The sequence below is a fragment of the Scyliorhinus canicula genome, chromosome 10 (assembly GCF_902713615.1).
Source record: "Scyliorhinus canicula chromosome 10, sScyCan1.1, whole genome shotgun sequence".
In the NCBI taxonomy this organism is placed as follows: Eukaryota; Metazoa; Chordata; class Chondrichthyes; order Carcharhiniformes; family Scyliorhinidae; genus Scyliorhinus; species Scyliorhinus canicula.
Genome location: NC_052155.1, coordinates 180,523,603 through 180,544,842, shown reverse-complemented (window position 1 = coordinate 180,544,842; position 21,240 = coordinate 180,523,603). Strand labels below are relative to the sequence as shown.

Here is a 21,240-nt window from a genome sequence, read left to right as displayed (position 1 = left end):
TAGCTAGTGAATAAGAACTCTGCAAGACAGTGAGGGTTTTTGATTTGATTCTGTACCTTACCTGGAGATTAGGCAAATGTTTGGACTGTACGAGAATCCCAACAATTTGAGACTGAGGGGGAATATACTAAACCACAGGAGTGGTAACACTTTTTTTTATTCTTATTTTTTTTAAATAAATTTAGAGTACCCAATTCATCTTTTCCAATTAAGGGACAATTTAGTGTGGCCAATCTACCTACTCTGCACATCTTTGGGTTGTGGGGGTGAAACCCACGCAAACACAGGGAGAATGTGCAAACTCCATACTGACAGTGACCCAGAGCCGGGATCGGACCTGGGATCTTGGCACTGTGAGGCAGCAGGGCTAACCCACTGCGCCATCATGCTGCCCAGGAGTGGTAACACTGACCAGTCAGTGTGTTTTGTAGCAAAACCAACTTGAATTTAAATACAGAATTAATATTTAATGACAAAGAAATAGTTTTACAACAGTTCTTAAATAAAAGGGGAAGAAACGTTTACGATCTATACATGACACTGTATATTCCTAGACGGTATACTATTAAGCAGCGCAATACATTTCAAATGCCATTTAATTAATAAAGTTAACATTTAAGGGATCCATGCTTCTCTGGGCACCTTTGGAGAGAAATCCTTTCAAGAGCAACCTGAAAATCCTTCTGTCTTGTCAGACACTTTTCTTCAACTTAAAATCCAATAGCAGACTGCAAAACTACAGCGGGACCTGGCTCCTTCTATTAATTACATGATCTGTATCCCTGGCATAAGGCATTCTCCGGTCTCCTCCCTCTAGGATGTCCCATGACCTTCTCAAGTTACCCACACCCCAGGGATCCTCATCTCAAAAGTTACCCCATTCTTTCCATATGAAAATACACTGCTATCATTGTTAGTGAAACCAAAGTAGTTTTACGGGATTTATGTTTGTATTGGTAAACATTAGAAATAAGGCACAGTTTTTAAGTGTGTTTAATGTTTCTGTGCCGGAAAGGGGTAAAACCTATTGTAAGATTCATTCTGGATAAAGGTGTTTGTATGTGTGGGGGTTAGTTAAGTTCCAACTGTGTTTCTGTTGTGATTAGAGAGGGCTAAGCTGTGAAGAATAAATAAAGTAGCAGTGGTTGCTTACCAGGGTCTTGTAAGGTAGAAAAGCTTTTAATCTTTAGTTTAGCTAATTTGAGAGGTAGTGAAAAGAGAAGGCAACTCTCAGCTCTTCTAGAATTAGTTGGTTTAGAAGGCTAATGAAGGAACATCTGTCAACTTTGCTAGAAGAAAAGCCATAATATAGAGTAATGGTTAAGAAGGCAGATGTCAGAAACCTAAATTCCAGCTACATCAGGAAACGAGAAATGAAGAGAAATGTCCAAAGTCTCGAGTTAAGTGAACAGAGACCAAGGTATTGTTCAGAAGAATTCAAGGAAGAGTAAACAATGTGTTCTAAGTTAAAGAGACAATTGCCGTAACTGAATTTAAAGTGGGACTACAAACTTTAGAGGTAGATGAAACATTTGAATAAATTTCAATACATTCTGAGAGTTGAGAGTTAAAGCAATTGTGAGCAGGTTGCACAGCAGTCAACACAAAATAAACCCTAGACTGGATTCGCTGTTAAAAGTAGAGTGGAAGCTTTGTTTAAAAGTGTCATTGGAAAACCTGGTCTGGATTTCGGAATGCAAACTGTGAAAAGAAAGCATAACTTTGAGAGACTTTAAAGTGTGTTTTGGGAAGTGGAGTTTGGAAACCTTCATACGACAATCATCTGGGGGGATTTTGAGGTGACATCCCAAATCATTTGGGGTTCAGAGTGAAGTGTGTTTACCCACAGTCATCTTGGGTGCTTAAAAGGAACTTTGTGTTAATGAGACCATTGTAGATTAAGAGGTACATTGGAGTATTGTATTATAATCCAATTTTTCCATCAGTAATAAATGTTTTTTTTCTTATGGTTAAAACTAATTAGCGGTCCTGTAGCAATGTTCTTCCATGTTTTGTAAAAAAAACATCAGTGTTTTGAGCCAGTGTTCCACGATGTGATCTTCCTGTCCAGTTATAACGTCAACTGTGACTGTAACGTGACAGCAGGGTTACTTTTAATAGAGTCATTGGATGGAGAAGCAGTGGGCAGGCACAACGTTCTGCTTTACAAGGAATGGCAAGGGGTTATTACAGTTCAGATCAAAGAAGCGGTCAAGGACCAGGAGAGAATTCACCATGGTCACTAAGTGGCTAGAAAGAGGAGGGGAATAGCCTGGTGTAACTTTTTAAAATTAGGCTCGATATGTCCCAATGTAAACTTTTATATTTTACTTTGACGTTTAGGATGATTCTTCAGGGGAAATCACATTCTATATGAAAGGAGCTGATGTGGCAATGTCAAGCATCGTACAATACAATGATTGGCTGGAAGAAGAGGTAAGGACAAATTGTTAACATTAGACGAATTGGTGCAGAAATTAGCCCAAATAAAATGCAGGGAACATTCCTTGTGCCTGAACAGGTAAACCTGAGCCGCATATTGGCCTTTGACCCCACTTAAAAGAGACTGATGAACCTTGGATACCTAACCATCTTCGAACAGCTAGCCAATGAAGAGGCTTTGAAATTCGGGTTGCAGTACACCAACAGCAGCCTTTGATTAGGTTGCTAAAGGGGAAGGGACTCCAACTGGGAAATGTAGAGTGGTCTGGTAGAAAGAGTCGACTGTGTCTTGCAGCAGCTTGTGATTTTAATGCCCAGCTGAGAGGAGCAGTCTTGCTCTTCTCTGCATTAAATTTAAGTATTTTGTTTGCCAGCCTAACCTTTTCATAGTAGCCTGCAGTGGTCAGTTGCACCTTGTTAGGCTGCCAGAAGACCTAGTTTTCCTGAACAAAGTCAGCCTAATCTGTTCAGGATAGCCCGTAGAGGACTCATACAGGTATGCAGCCCCTTAATTTGCATATGCCTATTTCAGGTGTGGGACCTAGACACCTACCTTTTTGCCTTTACTGATGAACCTGGATGATGGACTGCGGGTCTGGAATGTGCTCATGCTTCCTGCCCATCATATTGGACGATAAGGGAATAGTGTAGAGGCACTTTAGAAGGGTTTCACAGGACGGTGCAACATCGTGGGCCGAAGGGCCTGTACTGCGCTGTAATGTTCTATGTTCTATATTGGAGGCTCAGACACCCATGCAATGTCATCAGATTTCTAGGTCATTGATTCCTTGGCTTGGTTTGGTAACTTAGAACAAACAGTGCGGAATTAGTAAATATGTTCAGAATGTCCAGTTTGATCCTTCCACAGATCATGAATAATTTGCATTATTCTGGTTTAATGGGGCAATTACGACACCTACAGTCAATGCAAGTAGTATCTCAAACCTGGCTATTCAAAAACTGGTATTGACTGAAGCCAGACCTTTTTTTAAGCTGCCTTACATGAGTTTTTATTATTGAGATGAGTAAAATAACTTGCCAGATTGTTGGGATAGGTGCTGCATTGGCGGAGTGACTCGCCTACTAGTTATCAGCTTTGCGTGCCTGTCTTTTCTTGTGCTCTGAGTGGTCTGAACGACACTTGACCTGACCCAGCTCTGCCTGAATTGCACAACCCAAAAACTGGCAAGATCTGAAATCTGATACATAGTCGGCTTCGAGGTGGCCGGTTTTGAGACACTACCTTTACTTTGTTATTGGAAATGCCCTTCATCGACAGGTGCTTTCGGACAATTTGGTTCATTCGGTGGTTGGCTGTAGAGAAATGTTAAAAATGTCGCAACCATAAGTATTCGGTATTTACAATTAATTCTAATATCTCCTACTGTGTTTACAGTTGCAAAGCGATACTCTACAGCAATATAAACAAAGCGGGTTGCTGCAAGCCTTTTGCACATGTAAATATGACCTTGACTGGAAAGGAAAGACCATCTGGCCCATCCAGCCCATCCCACATCATGATGGCTGCAACATCATGACTCAACACTTATCACACACACACCCCACCCCAGGAATGAAGCCCATCACCTGAGCCCTCAATTCATTTGCAGCTGACTAACTGCTGACCACCCAATTTCCATTTTTGACCCCATTCTTATGAACACATTTGACACTTTCCTTTATTAGGAATGGAAATAACTAATGGCATCACAGATATCCAGTTTTTGTATGTGTATGTGGAATGATGCAGTCTATACTGCCTGTTTCTCAAACAAAGATAGGTATGTATCCAAAATATGTATATGTTTGACAGCTCCAGAGGCTCTCGAAAACCCTGCAGTATTTATGATTAAGCAGCTCTTTATCTTTACCTTCAACAGTGTGGGAACATGGCTAGGGAAGGACTGCGGATACTAGTGGTGGCCAAGAAATCCCTAACAGAAGAACAGTATCAGGATTTCGAGGTATAATCATACTCCCGGCTGGAGCAAGCGTTTTCCAATAGATCTTGCTCACCAAAATAACCAGCAATGTTCTGTGCCATTCACAAAGAGGAGATTTTCTTGTTCGCTTTGAAAGGAGATTTACTTGAAGCGTAATTTTCTCTCTCTCTCTCTCCACCAGCAGCCTAACGTTTTACCGATGCTCATTAATTTCCTCCTTCAGACTTTTAAAGTTGCAGGATATTAAAACGATTGCAGTTTAAATTGACCCATGTTGAAAATGTTGTTTGCCCCCCCCCAACACCACCACCACCACTTTTTTCCAGGAGGCACCAGACCAGTTTCCTGCAGGGTTACAGTTTCATCGCTCGGCCTTGGCTGATCCTGGTGGCCAGCCTACATGTGTAAATGCCAGCAGGTTATTTAACAAGATCTGCAGCTGGCTTCACCTTGCTTTCCATCCACAGGTACTTGGTACTTTCCTATAGAATGTCAGTGGATAACAGATAGCAGTGGAGGAACACTGGCTCACCTGTCTCTGTAACCCTGGGGTGTTGAGACTAATTGTAACACTTCTGTTGAAGCCATGGCTCGGATCTGGCTACTTAATAACAGATTAAGGTTAAAACCATAGACCTTAATGGTTGTCGCGGAGTAGCATCCCAGTTAATAGTGATGATCAAATTACTGGTTGACGTTCCCTTTCTTGCTCTGCACCTAAATAATGACCACATGGATCAAAAAAAAACAGGCAAGGCCTTTTTACAGCTCTCTTACTGATGGCTCATGGAAGTTGCATTGGAGCTGGGCAAATACCACTACCTAGCACCAGATGGACTCTCAGACTAAAGCAGTGGCGACCCTCGGGATGTATGTCCTCTCATGAATGGACACTCAGCCTAGATTTAACAAGCTAGGTTATCAAAGAAAACAAACTCGTGAGTCCCACAGAATGCTGCTGAAGTTATTTTTCAGCTCCGATGTAACAGAGCCATAGCCTTGGACAGATTGGGAAGCAGCTGCTGGCCAAAGCAGGATAGGTTGTTGTATCTTATGGCAGTCGGCAAGTCTGATTTAAACAAAAGATACAACACCGATAGAGTGGCCCCAGACTTTTGACTTTAGACATTTTTCTTGAGAAATCTAAGAATTCTGATGGCAGCTGTGATGGGTGCGAGGAGGATCTTGCATTGGGCTACAGTTTGCCTGATAATGGGTTCACCGACCACTGCAATCTATTGTACGCAATATAATGTTCATTTGATCTTACCACCAGATGCTGCTGGATCTGGGCTTGTGCGCTTGCTGTTACTTCTACCCATCTTCGCTATTACTGTAATTGTCCCAAAATTATGAAAGTGCAGCTTTTTGCCACCTATCTCTACATTAGTGTTGAATTTGGTTCTGCATAAGCTGCTATCGTGTCTTTGAACTGGGCTCTGGTAAACCAGCTTCCGTTGTGGTAGTTGCTTTATAAGATTTAATCTGGCACAGAAGGTTGGCAAACTGTAAGAGATGTCGGTACATCTGAATTGATGTATGCTGCTTGAAGTCAGTACCCCAGCAGTATTCCTCTTGTCCAATGGAGTTTTACACATCTCAACAAAAAAATTAAGTTGCCCCTTACCACACACTTCAAAAGAAATGCCATTTAATAAATGCATGATGTAATGATCCCAGTTGATGTAACTGGGTGGGAAAATCCCAGAATGTAACCCTGGCGAAAGAGACTTTAACTTTTTTTTTGTTTTATAAAACATGGAGGAACAGAGTCCCTAGACCACTAATTAATTTTAATATCAAGAAAAAATAATTTATTAAACATTAAAAAGTTGGATACAGCACGCCTTTACTCACCCCTTATCTTAACAATTACAACAGGTTTTAGGATTAACATGGATTGCAAAGTAATAATCTACAATAGTCTTATTAACACAATGTCCCTTTTAAGCACACAAGATGACTGTGGGTGAATACACTCTCCACTCTTGAATCCCAAGTGAATGTTTGTTTGTGAACGTCTCTTCAGAACCACCCAGGTGATTGCCATGTGAGAGTTTCCAAACTCCACTCCTGAAAACGCGCTTTGAAATATTCTTTCATAATTATCTGTTTGCTTTGTGGTTTGCATTCCAAAATCCAGGCCAGGATTTCCAAATTACACTTTAGAAAAAAGCTTCTGCTCTATTTTTAACAACAAATCCAGTCCAGGATTTTGCACCAACGCATTTAGGATTTATTTGTCTTGACTGCTGTACAAACTGATCATAATTGCTTTGACTCTCGATTCCAAGACTGTATTAAAAAGGCATATGACATTTGATTTACCTTTTGAAGGCTGCGAATCCACTTTAAATTTGGTTACTGCAATTGTCTCTTTAGCTCTGAACGCTATGCATATTCTTCATTGAATTCTTCTGGACAACTTGGTCTCTGTTGCCTTAACTGCAGTCGTCTAAAATAATCCTTGTGTCCCACTTGGACTTTAGGAAGCCTGTCTCCACCCCATCCTGTCTGTCTTCTGACAAAGTTGAGAGATATTCACTCTGAGGTCCTATCAGAAACTGCCAAGAAATTCAGTTAAAACTAAAACTTAAAGGATCTCGAATTGCTCAGCAACCCCAGCTAGTTCTATTTATTCTTTACATTATAACTTTCTCTTCGCACAATAGAATCACAGTTGGAATTGAAACCAACCCCCACACATACAAACACCTTTGTCCAGCATGAATCTAACTATAGCTTTTATCCTTTCAGGCACAGAAACATTAAATGAAACCCACTTAAAACTATACCTGATTTCTAATGTTTACCAATACAAATATAAATCCCATAAAGCTACCTTTGTTTTGCTAACGATGATAGCAATGTATTTTCATTTGGATAGAATAGGGTAACCTGTAGTCGATGCCAGCAACTGCTAATTTTCTTCAGAAACGTAACTCCAGGTTGGAGAAAATTATTGTACATCTCGCAGACCACACTTGGCCCACGTGAGCCTCCTAGATCGTAAAGAATCTTGATGCACTTCTTACAGTTGGTCCTCTAGTAGCTACTTCTGAGACTTGGATGCTTAGCTTTTTTTAATAGATAAAGACCAACTCCAAATACGCCTACTTCTATGCGAAGACAGACGACCATCTTATTAAGCTGTTGGTTGTATGTTCCTACCGAGTTTGTTTGTTACGTGTTAATTAGAAGTCTGACTCGTTCGTCTTGCTGTATCTTTTTGCATCCTTTTGTGCTGTTGCAGCCAGGTGTAATCTTTCATGCTTGCTTCTGCTTCAGAGGTTCCCTGTCTGAATAAATTAGGTATGAATAACCCGTTAAATGACTGCTGTTCAGAAAATCATTATTCAAATTCAAAATATTAAAACTCGGAAGGTCCAATAGCTAAGCGTATTGTATGGAAATGAAAGCCAAGTCAAACTTTGAAGACAAAATGATACAAACTGGGTCAATTATAGAGCATTCTTTAAAACAAAGGAGCATTCAATTATTTCTTGCGTTTCCCAAGAACGACATCATGGATGGGTAGTAATCAGCTTAGTCATAAGTCTTGCAGGAGACAGAAGTCTTGATCATGTAAATTAATCACAAACTAAATGCACACTTAACACCAGAGCACCACACCCATAGCATCATAAGCCATCCATCAAAGTTCAGTGATTGGCTTAAATAAACACTTGGCTGATTTTCTTAAATATTAGATTGTAACAGGGCCAGTGGGAGAAAGGGCCTCTGCCAACCAGGAACCGACAACTCTCTCGAAACTAATTCGTCAAAACCTTTGCTCTTCTTTGAAATCTTAGAACCAGCGGCTATCGTAAAATGAGCTCATCATATCGGTTAAGTAAGGTATTCTGATTTCTTGGGAATCCTAAACTAACCAGGCCTAACTTTCTGTGCCGAGGTTAGTTGCAATTTGCTGTGCAAGTCCAGCTACCTCGCGCCATTCAGGAATTTTGATGGTGATCCTGTCAACGCCATTTTCATGATACTGAGCGATGCAGCTTGGGCAGCCACACTGGGATATGAGTTAAACGACGGGGCTGCCCCATTGTGTGAGGTTGCTGTATCGTTTATGGATAAATAAAGGCAAACACTATTTGCTGACCAGAACTTTTACAGGAAAACCTGGGCCAATTTATTTTGAACTCTTTACTCCACTTGGGGATGGAGCTATACCTGGAACTGCGAGTGAATGAATTCCCATCAGAATTCCGACTGTTTTAGAAGACCATCTCCAATTTTATTTGTGGACACAGACTTACTTTTTAAATTTATGCCCCGGTAAAATGGTGTTGCAAATAATATTGATCTGGCCTGCATGCTACACGTTCTGACCAAGTGGTGAAAATAAAAAGGGGAGCCGTACCACTTTTTTGAACTATAGACTTGCATTAGGGGCAGCAGGGTAGCATGGTGGTTAGCATAAATGCTTCACAGCTCCAGGGTCCCAGGTTCGATTCCTGGCTGGGTCACTGTCTGTGTGGAGTCTGCACGTCCTCCCCCTGTGTGCGTGGGTTTCCTCCGGGTGCTCCGGTTTCCTCCCACAGTCCAAAGATGTGCGGGTTAGGTGGATTAGCCATGCTAAATTGCCCGTAGTGTCCTAATAAAAGTAAGGTTAAGGGGGGGGGGGGGGGGGGGGTTGTTGGGTTACGGGTATAGGGTGGATATGTGGGTTTGAGTGGGGTGATCATGGCTCGGCACAACATTGAGGGCCGAAGGGCCTGTTCTGTGCTGTACTGTTCTATGTTCTATGTTCTATCTATCACCATGTTGTTAAAAGTAATCTTGTGTTGGTAGAGGCAAACAAGCAGTGGTGTTTAGTGAAGGCAACCTTTTCTAAGGTGGGCTGCTTGAAGGACTAATTTGTCGCATAAACTCGGGCTTGAATTATTTATTTAACTTTTAGTATTTTTAAATCTATTCTGACTTTCTAATCCCCTCTATACTTACACCCCTCTGATATCTTTGCATCACTACAATTTTGGTCTCTGTGCATCACCAAATTTCTTTATTCCATCATTGCTGGCTATTCTTTCAGATCCTCGGGCCTTAAACTCTGGGATTTCTTCCCTATACCTGTCCACCTTTTTCTCTCCTGTGCGCTTTCTCTTGTGCTCTTTCTCTTGCCCTCTCTCTCTCTCTCTCTCTCTCTCTCTCTCTCTCTCTCTCACCATCTCTCTCTCCTTCTCTTTCTCTAGTCTTTTTCTCGCCTTCTCCCCCCTCTCTCGCCTTCTCCCCCCTCTCTCGCCTTCTCCCCCCTCTCTCGCCTTCTCCCCCCTCTCTCGCCTTCTCCCCCCTCTCTCGCCTTCTCCCCCCTCTCTCGCCTTCTCCCCCCTCTCTCGCCTTCTCCCCCCTCTCTCGCCTTCTCCCCCCTCTCTCGCCTTCTCCCCCCTCTCTCGCCTTCTCCCCCCTCTCTCGCCTTCTCCCCCCTCTCTCGCCTTCTTCCCCCTCTCTCGCCTTCTTCCCCCTCTCTCGCCTTCTTCCCCCTCTCTCGCCTTCTTCCCCCTCTCTCGCCTTCTTCCCCCTCTCTCGCCTTCTCCCCCCTCTCTCGCCTTCTCCCCCCCTCTCGCCCTCTCCCGCCTCCCTCGCCTCCCTCTCCCCCCTCCCTCGCCTCCCTCTCCACCCTCTCCACCCTCTCCCCCCTCCCTCGCCTCCCTCTCCCCCCTCCCTCGCCTCCCTCTCCCCCCTCCCCTCGCCTCCCTCTCCCCCCTCCCTCGCCTCCCTCTCCCCCCTTCCTCGCCTCCCTCTCCCCCCTCCCTCGCCTCCCTCTCCCCCCCTCCCTCGCCTCCCTCTCCCCCTTCCCTCGCCTCCCTCTCCCCCCTCCCTCGCCCCCCTCCCTCGCCTCCCTCTCCCCCCTCCCTCGCCTCCCTCTCCCCCCTCCCTCGCCTCCGCCTCCCTCTCCCCCCTCCCTCGCCTCCCTCTCCCCCCTCCCTCGCCTCCCTCTTCCCCCCTCCCTCGCCTCCCTCTCCCCCCTCCCTCGCCTCCCTCTCCCCCCCCTCCCTCGCCTCCCTCTCCCCCCCCTCCCTCGCCTCCCTCTCCCCCCCTCCCTCGCCTCCCTCTCCCCCCCTCCCTCGCCTCCCTCTCCCCCCCTCCCTCGCCTCCCTCTCCCCCCCTCCCTCGCCTCCCTCTCTCCCTCGCCCTTTCTCTCCTTCCCCCTCTCCCTCCCGCGTTCGCCCTCGCCCTCTCGCGTTCTCTTTTTCACGCGTTCTCTCTAGCACCCTCCCTCTTTTTCGTGTGCGCGCGCTTTTTCTTGCATGAGTACGCATGCTCTCTCTGATGGTCCTTAGCATCATGGACACCGTTTTCCTGTTGCAATTTGTTCTGACCTAAACTACAATGGCCACCATTCACTTGACCTCTACAAACATGGAACACAACTTAAACCGACTGGAACAGAGGTTCAGGCTAAAGCATTTGTATAGTCCTGGAATGGTTGTAATTTCCCGTGTTCCCCTTCTGTGTTTATTTCCTTTATTCTTTCATGGATGTGAGCATTGCTGACATGTCCAGCATTTGCCGTCCATCCCTAAATGCCTTTGAACTGAGTGGCTTGCTCAGCTACTTCGCAGAGGGGCAGTTAAGAGTCGACCACACTACGGTGGATCTGAAGTGACCTGTTGGCCAGAACAGTTTAGGACGGCAGATTTCCAGCCTTAAAGGTCATTAGTGAACCACGTGGATCTTTACAACAATCGTTGACCGTTTCATTTATTTATTGAATGTAAATTCCACCAGCTACCGTGGTGGGATTTCAACCCATGCCCCTAGAGCATTAACCTGGGCCTCTAGATTACAAGTAGTGATAATACCACTTGCACCACTATCTCCCCCAATGGGATCTCTCTCCCCACTGGTGAAGATTTTTCCAGTAAGGTTTTCTGCAACAGACTAGTTCTTTAGTTTTATATGCAGAAGTCCGCTGTGTTCACAAAACTGCGATTCAGATCACATCAGTGGGCTTTTAATTGAATCTGAACTGGCAATCAAAGCAGAGTATTAGTCACAACTCTCTATTAACTTTGACCCGTTTAATGCACTCAAACTACTGGACAGTTTCACAGAGAGGACGGAACAAGTCACAGCATGTTTTCGTTATTGAGCGTGAGAAAAGGCTATGAGCAATTACCCTGTGTTTTCTGCTTTTGACCAAAACTGAACCCGTTTAATCTTGATTATAAGCCTACCTGCAAGAACATCCCTGTTTGGTTGAACTGATGAGCATTTATTGAAACCCAAGAAAGACTGAGATGTCTGTGTATTTGGTAAGGAATTGCCATTTTCCCCCTCAAATTATCAATACAGATTAATTTAAGAACTAAATGTCAATGATGTTTTGTAACTTGCTACTTTTCATGTCCAACTTCATTCTCAATATTTATCACAGCCTCCAAATGTCATTTTACTAAATAAAGAAGAGTGCTAGCCCTGCTGCAATATCATTTTGTATAATAAATTGCCCAAGTGACTTCCATGTTAGCCCAAGGACAATTTGCAGTAGTGTTATTTGAAACAGGCAGCACGGTAGCACAGTGGTTAGCACTGTTGCTTCACAGCTCCAGGGTCCCAGGTTCGATTCCTGGCTTGAGTCACTGTCTGTGTGGAGTCTGCACGTTCTCCCTGTGTCTGCGGTATACAGAAGATCACCTTGCAGAATTTTAGAATAAATTGTTTATATGCTTGAAAATAAGTAACGTATGCATTTTTTATACAATATTTAATTTCTAGGCAAGATTTCGGCTTTATTTGTGATTACGAAGAATAACATTTATTGAAAATGAATTGAAAATCACTGGAATTTATTATGAAAAGGACTGTAGCAGGGAGGGAAACGTCAGTGCAATCATTGAGTCAGCATGGTTTTATGAAAGGGAAATTACTTTTGAGTAATGTATTGGAGTTCTGTGAGTAAGTAACAAGCAATATGGTTAAAGGGAAACCTGTGAGGGCAGCACGGTGGCCTAGTGGTTAGCACAACCGCCTCATGGCGCTGAGGTCCCAGGTTCGATCCCGGCTCTGGGTCACTGTCCGTGTGGAGTTTGCACGTTCTCCCCGTGTCTGCGTGGGTTTCGCCCCCACAACCCAAAAATGTGCAGAGTAGGTGGATTGGCCACGCTAAATTGCCCCTTAATTGGAAAAAATAATTGGCTAATCTAAATTTATAAAAAAAAAAGGGAAACCTGTGGATGTGCTGGACTTAGATTTAGCTTCAATCGTCTAAAGTGGTTGAGCGGAGGACTGTAGATGATCAAAGCTGGCATTCTTAGATCGCTGGTTCAATTCTGGCTTGAAGGAAGCCTTACCTCCCCAGGTGGCATGGTAGCACAGTGGTTAGCACTGTTACTTCCCAGCTCCAGGTCCTCTGTTCGATTCTCACAATGTCTGCATGGGTTTCCTCCAGGTGCTTCAGTTTCCTCTCACAAGTTCTGAAAGATATGCTTGTTAGGTGAATTGAGCATTCTGAATTCTCCCTTAGTGTACCTGAACAGGCGGCGGAATATGGTGACTAGGGGATTTTCACAGTAACTTCATTGCGGTGTTAATGTAAGCCTACTTGTGACAATAATAAGGATTAGCGATTATCCACTGGTGTTTAGAAGATTTAAGTGTGATCTTATTGAAACATGTAAGATCCTGAGGGGACTTGACAGGGTAGATGCTGCAATTATATTTTCCCCTGTGCAAGACTAGAACTAGGAGACCAGGTTAAAAATCAGGATGGGGATGAGAAGACATTTTTTCTCAGTGGGTCGTAAATCTTTGGAACTCTTTTCCCCAAATTGATTGATATGGTGCCATACTGTCTGGCATAGATTTAATCCCGGTATTGTTCTGCACCCAATTTCCCCATCTGCAGCTTTTCGATTGATTTACCAAAGAATAAACTTGAATTCTAGCAGCTTGATCTGTACTTGAATAAAGTGACATTTCTCCTCCTCTCACCTCTCAGGCTTTTGTTCCTGTTGGCATAAATCTGTGTCCTTTGGTCAGCAGCTGGTTAATCAGTGGAGATTGTTCCCCTCCATTAATTCCATCAAAACAGTTCATGATTTTGAAAGCCTCTAATTTAATCTGCCCTTAACCCTCTCTCCTTTAAGAAGAACAATCTCAACTTCTCTCGTCACTCCGTGCAACTTAACTCCCCCTCCCGAGGTCCTGGCAATCGTCTTGGAAGTGCCGGACCCAGAACTGGAGATACTGCTTTCAGTTTAGGCCCCAGCAGCATAAGTTTCTCGTGTTTGTACTCTTTATCTATCCCTCTGTTTATAAATCAAGTCTTATTGACTGAAGATTAATTTTCTGCAGTCAAGTCAACCCAGCTCAATATGCCAACAGAGGGTGGGATTAAGATGAGATTGTTATGTCTGCTCGCTGCCATTCGAGTATTATTGGACAGATATATTGAATGGTCAGGAAGGCCTCTTTTTCCATTAAAAACGTAATCATGGTCATGTTGCGCTGTAACATAGAAGGCCATTTAGCCCATCGAGTCTGCACTGGCCCTTTTGGAAAGAGTACCCTACCTAAGCCCACACTCCCACCCTATCCCCGTAACTCCACCCAATCTTTTTGGACACTAAGGGCAATTTAGCATAGCCAATCCACCTAACCTGAACGTCTTTGGACTGTGGGAGGAAACCGGAGGAAACCCATGCAGACATGGGGAGAACATGCAGACTCTGCGCAGTGACCCAAGCAGGAAATCGAACCTGAGACCCTGGAGCAGTGAAGCAACAGTGCTAGCCACTGTGCTACCGTGCCCTCCTCAAAAGCAAAATATTATGGACGCTAGAAATTTGAAATAAAAATTTTAAAATGCTGGAAATTTTCAGCAAGTCTGGCAGCACCTGTGAAGAGAGAGAGAGACACGCAGACATGAGTTTAATGGTTCAGGCCAAGGAACTTTCTTTGGAACTAGTTGCTGAGTATTTCAGCATTTTCTGTTTTTACTTTAAGTTCTTTTGTATTTTACTCCATTAATATGTACAGGGCACTGTGCAAATGCTCATTAGTGTTACACTCAGTAAGAATTTCTCTGTCCCACTCCCACATTCAATATTTTCCACTGAAATTCTCTCAGTCCGATCAGTTGATAAAAATGCTTCCTTGTACTGTTTACAGAACCGATATAACCAAGCAAAATTAAGTGTCCACGATCGCTCGCTAAAGGTGGCAGCTGTCGTGGAGAGTCTTGAACGAGAAATGGAACTTCTCTGTCTTACTGGAGTAGAGGATCAGCTCCAAGCAGATGTGAGACCCACCCTGGAGATGTTAAGAAATGCTGGGATAAAGGTCAGAATTACACAATTTTCATGAATCTTAATTTATGGCTACTTGTACTGAAAAACATCAAAGGGTGAGAATGAAATGAAAAATCTATGTTCTAATAAATACGGTGCCTATCCCATTTCCCTATCGCCTGTCCTCAATCACACAATGAAGCCCAGCCCTGTCCTGTCCCACAAGAAGCCTCGTTTGTCGATCATCCCCCCTCCTCCACTGGCCTACACTGACTGTTCCCTTGCGTATAACATTCAAAAACGTCATGTCCTTAACTTAACCCCTTTATGATCTTGCTCACTCTCAGCACTGATCTCCCCCAACTTTATACCTAAGTGCAGGTTTTGGTGCACTGACATTTTCTGCATCCTTTCAGGCTTGGTCCAACCGCTGTTGACAGATCCTTCAGCTATTTTGCTCCACTCGGTGGAACTCTAAACCCCACTACTCATTCCAGGGTTAAAAGACTTCTCAAAATCCATTATTGATGCCCATGCAAACTTCGTCAATTGTTATAAAAACCCACCTGGTTCACTGAAGTCTTCAGTGTAAGAAATCTGCCGCCCTTACCCGGTCTGGCCGACGTGTGACTCCGGATCCACGGCAACATGGTTGACTCTTAAATGCCCTCTGGAATGATCTAGCAAGCCACTCGGTTCAAGGGCAACCAAGGATAGGCAAGAAATGCTGGCCCAGCCAGCGATGCCCACATCCCATGAAAGAATGAAAATGTATATTGGTTACCCCTCTATTGCTCAATTTAGGTGTGTGGGGACCTAGGGACTTGGTATTAAACACAATTATAATGCAGATAATTATAGCCGTCATGTAACCGTGATGTATAGTGTGAACCATTATGGGCAATTTAAGCAGAATATTCTGAGATAAATTAAGCACTCTTGTCTCACTATTTTATTATGTAAATTGAGGTAGACTTTAATTAATTGAAGTCAAATAATTGGAAAACATCACTGGTTCTGATTTGATAGAGGGCCAAGACTGAAGAACACTTAATGAGAAAGATGTGTATGCAATAGTACCTATTCAAAGTTGAATTGGGTGAAGTGTATGCATAATCGCGCCACATGTAAATGTCACAAGCACATCTCTTCATAGATCTTGGTAATGTTGTGTGAGGGAAGAGTGTATAATTTCAGCAAGTGGATTAGCTTGTTACTTCGCTGGGTGAGCAGAACAGTAAAGATGTGTTTTGTTTTATATTTGTTTACTGAAAATAACATTAAATGTGACTTTAGTCGATTGCAAAGTCTGGCCCTGATTGTTTGTGTCCTGCTCGCTTTGAAATGAGTTGTTGTATATTCTGCTTGAGCAGTTCTTCTGCAGTGATGTGACCTTATTTGAATATTAATGATCCCAGCACCAGCTGGTAGGAGACACCAATAGGGGTTTGAGGGGCGTTAACATTTATGACCATCAGCAGAATTCTTGGTACATGGCACTTGAAAATGAAAATTTGAACTGAAAATCGCTTATTGTCACGAGTAGGTTTCAATGAAGTTACTGTGAAAAGCCCCTAGTCGCCACATTCCGGCGCCTGTCCGGGGAGGCTGGTACATCACATCTACAGTGGACATGTCTTTGGGTTCTCTCTCTCTGTTTGGGGGATCTGCCCGTTTTGTATCCACCGTGCGGCATGGTAGCACAATGGTTATCACTGTTGCTTCACAGCTCCAGGGTCACGGGTTCGATTCCCGGCTTGGGTAACTGTCTGTGCGGAGTCTGCACGTTCTCCCCGTGCCTGCGTGGGTTTCCTCCGGGTGCTCGGGTTTCCTCCCACAAGTCCCGAAAGACGTTCTTGTCAGGTGAATTAGACATTCTGAATTCTCCCTCGGTGTACCCGAACAGGCGCCGGAATGTGGCAACTATGGGCTTTTCACAGTAACTTCATTGCAGTGTTAATGTACGCCTATTTGTGACAATAGTGAAGATTATTATTCTCAAATGAAGTTGTATACGTATTAGTAACCCTTTGAATGCTCTAAGGACTTTATGATCTGGAAGAGTTAACAAATGATGCATTTCTCAGGACACTTTTAAAAAAAAAAAAAGATCCTTTCTCTCCAACCATATTAATCAGAATTCTAATATTACTTAATGGAAATGGTAGTAAAATGGACAATATAAAATGGGGCACCGCAGATAGTGAGCAGCATGTGCAGCCGGTAGTTTGTGTACAGGAATTGCAGCGGTCATCCTTGTGAGCAATCGTTGCTGAATCCCTAAAGTAGATATGTCTGCTAAGCTATCCTGTGCTGTATCGTTTACCGTAATTTACCAGTCATATGTGGGTGATTGGTAAGTTTGTGTAAAGCAGATGGAGAAACACAAGTCCCATCTCCAGACCACCACCAATCATAACATGTAATTCCACAGGATCCCCTTCACATTTAAATGTCATTGCTGAGCGCACAAATCCCCAGTTGAATTTGTCTCTTGGACCTTCGTTAGAGAACAAATTTATTTTAAGGTTCTGTTCACGTGCATTTTAATGGGAGCTTTTCTTGGAATTTTCTGCTAGATATGGATGTTGACTGGAGATAAACTGGAAACAGCGACTTGCATTGCAAAAAGTTCTCATCTGGTGTCCAGGAATCAGGATGTCCACATCTTCCGTCCTGTAAGTACAACTGATTCAAATTCGAGAGAGTTTGTTTAGATGATCTGAAGAACATTTTTTGAATTTTCTGAACAAATATTCTGCCACATATTACACAATGAACACCTCTTGCAAGCTGCCTGAAAGCGCTCATGTTGTGACAAAACATGTCATTCATGACATGATTGTTTCCATTTCCATGGCGCAGAAGTTGAGTTGTGGCTGAATCTTCTACACTTGATCTCGTGGAAATACAGCAAAACCTATTTAAATGTATGGGCCAGGTGAGCTAATAGCCCGTTTCATGAATTAAATATCTGCACAAATGTTCTTCCAATTTCCCCATGTTTTCCAGAGCCTGTAAGTGAATTCGCCATATCATCCTGTTTATTTGGCTGCAACATCCTATAGCATTGTCACAGGATAACGCCTCTCACCGAGCTCTTTTTAGTGTTAGGCAAATGGAAAAATGCACCCTTAGTACTCATTCGCATTGAACTGCAGAGTGGAAATCTGAACAATGTTAGCAATTCCTTACAATATAATGAAACCTACTTGTGTAAGTAGTATTGTTGACATGACCCCCATATCTATCCCTAAACTGCAACGCTAGTGTTAAACTTTCACTGGCATTCACCCTGAAGCAGTAAAATAGCACAAGCATATTTTTTTTTTAAAATCAAATTGCAATAGTATCAAAATTAATCATTACAGATGCAAAAAAAATTTAAACCTGGTTTAATTAGTTTCACTTTTCTGGACAGGATTACTTTCTTTGGTATTGTGACTGTTACTTTAAAATATATCAGCCAGTGCAACAAACCTAGTTATACCAAAAAGGAACGATTCATATTCCCAGTGTATTTATCCTGTTTCTTCTTTTTTCAACTTGGTGGTGGGAGGGGGATCAATACATCCACAAAAATCTGAAACGCACAACAGAGAATGAAACCTTCCATCCACTAGAGGGTAGGGGTGAGTCAGCTCCTGTAACCACGAGGGAAAACACAGCTAATGCTGGATGATGGTCGCTTCTGAAGAACTTTTGTTCATTCAGTGCAGGTTTTGCTTTACCTGACCTGGGGCAACCGAAAATAACATCCTTTTGAGGAATTAACGTTTCTCTGTTGCACCCATCGCCTGTTTGAATGAATGAAGCGAGGTTTGGTCTTCAATATAAAAGTTAATTGAAGCCACAGAAGCCTTTACTCAGGATTGTAAAGCACCCACTGCACTTGGCGATGACCATGATCCGTGTATTTGTGTTGTGGTCATTGCAGTAGTTTGTTCGTCAATGGTTTGAGCTCGATTGACTAAATTTTTTTTTAAAAATTTAAGAGTACCCAATTCTTTTTTTCCAATTAAGGGGGAATTTAGCATGGCCAATCCACCTACCCTTGCACATCTTTTGGGTTGTGGGGACGAAACCCACGCAAACACGGGGAGAATGTGCAAACTCCACACGGACAGTGACGCAGAGCCGGGATCGAACCTGGGACCAGATTGACCAAATTCTGATCAGTTTTTCTCCCCTGACCAGAATGTGCATTGTTGCTTTGTTACCTGCTGTCACCGCGTTATCTTTACGGAAAGTGTGAATGAGAGGTTTGTCCTTTGCAGGTAATGAATCGTGGTGAAGCTCATTTGGAGCTGAATGCTTTCAGGAGGAAACATGACTGCACACTGGTTATATCAGGAGATTCTCTAGAGGTATGGCTCACAATTTTCCAAAGAATACCGCGCCAAGATGTTTCTGGAATTCTGGAGTCGTCGTGTAACAATTCCTAGTTAGTAGGAATTTTTTTTTTTTAATCTTCCTAATAAATAATAATTGCATAACTACTTTGTGGTCGGTGGTTAATCACATTTAAATTGTCTTTTTGCAGAATACTCTCTTGACAGTGACCTAATTCTGGCCTTTTGAGCAACCCTGATTTATTTTTTTAAGTGCTCCACCATTAGTGACCATGCCTTCATCTGCCTCCCACTCTTTCCTCTTTTAAGGTGTTCCTTAAAACCATCTCTTTGGCCACCTGCCCTAACATTCTTAATGTGGCTCATCGTCATATTTTGCTCTACAATGTTCCCTTTAAGCATCGTGGGACTGATTACTATGTTAAAGACGCTATCTAAATGCAAGTTGTTGTTCTAGTGTTTGAAATAATCGGTGGCAGGTGGGGGGGGGGGGGGGAGGTTTGGTGTCATTATAACTCTTTTAGTTCCGTCAGGTATTTGCATCATCGGATCTTGCTGTATTTCTGTGTTTTCAGTTCCTTTTCTGAGGGGCCAAAAGTAAAGACCAGTTCACGTTGAAATCTGTGAAATTCTTAATGAGACAGTTTAAGTTCCTGAGTTCAGGCAAACCGGCTTGTAAAAAGAATCAATGTCTCTCCTGTAGTTTTCTCTCTCTCTCCCCCCCCCCCCCCCCCCCCCCCACCCCCCCCACCCCACCAAACCTTTGTAAATATTGTTACGAAAAGCTAGTTGGTATATGTACTTGAAAAGTTATTTTGTAAATGAAGAAGGAACAGCGAACTGGAACGGCTTGCATAACTCTATGCATGCCCCCCAATCCCGGATCACTATGTCAGAGCATAATCGAGATTCATTGAAACCGTTCAGTGAAGACAGAATCCTTAGATGCCTATGAAGATGACTAATTGATGTGTAATTCTGAGAATATCCTTTCGTTGTAAAGGGTGAACCCCTGTGATTCCAGCTGTGTGCACGCTTAAGATATGCCCCAAAATGGAAAGACCGCCTTCTCGCAAAGAAAGTGATTACCGCCTCTTCACTTTCTGAAACTTACTAAAGGAATCCTGCAAGACAACAACAGCTGGTGTTTGCATAATGCTTTTTAAGCATAGTTAAATGTCCCAAAATGCTTCGCAGTACATAGGAATTTACCGAATTAGGAGCAGGAGTAGGCCACTCCATCCGAATCATGGCTGATCTGATTCTAACCTCAACTCCACATTCCTGCCTACCCCTAGTTAAGCAAGAATCGGTAGTTTTCTCAATCTCATAATGAGATATTAAGCCAGATGATCAACAGTTCAGTCAGAGTTTGGAATTATAAAGTGTTTCAAAAGAGGGAAGAGAGATTTAGAGAGGGAATTCCTCCAGAACTGAAGGTACGAACACCACTGGAGGGGGGTGGGGAGAGCTTCAGTGATGTTGGCAGATTGGAGAAGTTGCGACTGTTTTCCTTGAAGAGGAGACTTGAGGTATTCAAAATCATGAGGGTTTGGTGCAGAGTAGAAAGGGAAAAAACTGTTCCCATTTGCGGAAGGATCAAGAACAAGACGGCACCCATACATAGCAATTGGCAAAAGAAGCAACAGGGTTGGTTAGGTTCTGGGATGTGCTGCCTGCAAGTGCTGTGGAGGCAGATTCAGTAGAGGCATTCCAGAGGGAATTGGATTGTTATCTGAAAAGGAAAAGCGGTACAGGGCTTGGGGAGGGGGGGGGGGGGGGGGGGGGGGGAGAAGGGGGGAGAGAGAGAGAGAGAGAGACAGGAGGAAGGAAAGAAAGTGGAGATACCCAAGAGACCGGAATTGGAGGAACACTTATTTCTCTCAGGTTTGTAATGCTGATGAGGTTTACAGCTGTAAGGAGATCTTGTAATGTCTTTACTCTTGAAAATATAGGCTTCATTGAAACAATGGATTTAAACTCCTTGCACTAAAGGGCCACTATGCATCAATGGACTTAAACAGACGCTTGATGGCAATTCTTGTAAATATATTCCTGATTAGGGTCATTAGATCATATTGATTGTTTTGAGACCTGCAGGGCTTGATTATTTATTTTTAATAAAATCTGTTTATAAATGAGCAGCAGCCACATTCAAAGCGCATAATTAAAATGGCACTATTGTGTTGGAAGTGAATTGCTCATACTTTACAAGTTGTGGATTTAATGCCAAGGGACATGCTGGTGCAACAT

At 43.2% G+C, this 21,240-nt stretch overlaps 1 protein-coding gene across 1 annotated transcript in view; it reads left to right on the top strand.

The window, feature by feature from the left end:
- atp9b (ATPase phospholipid transporting 9B) overlaps positions 1–21,240 on the top strand; it is a 340,330-nt gene that overhangs the window by 294,047 nt on the left and 25,043 nt on the right. The window contains exons 17-21 of the mRNA XM_038810251.1: positions 2,344–2,436; positions 4,323–4,406; positions 14,517–14,687; positions 17,215–17,313; positions 18,913–19,002. Of these exons, the coding sequence (XP_038666179.1) occupies positions 2,344–2,436; positions 4,323–4,406; positions 14,517–14,687; positions 17,215–17,313; positions 18,913–19,002 (537 nt within the window). The remainder of the gene's footprint in view (positions 1–2,343; positions 2,437–4,322; positions 4,407–14,516; positions 14,688–17,214; positions 17,314–18,912; positions 19,003–21,240) is intronic.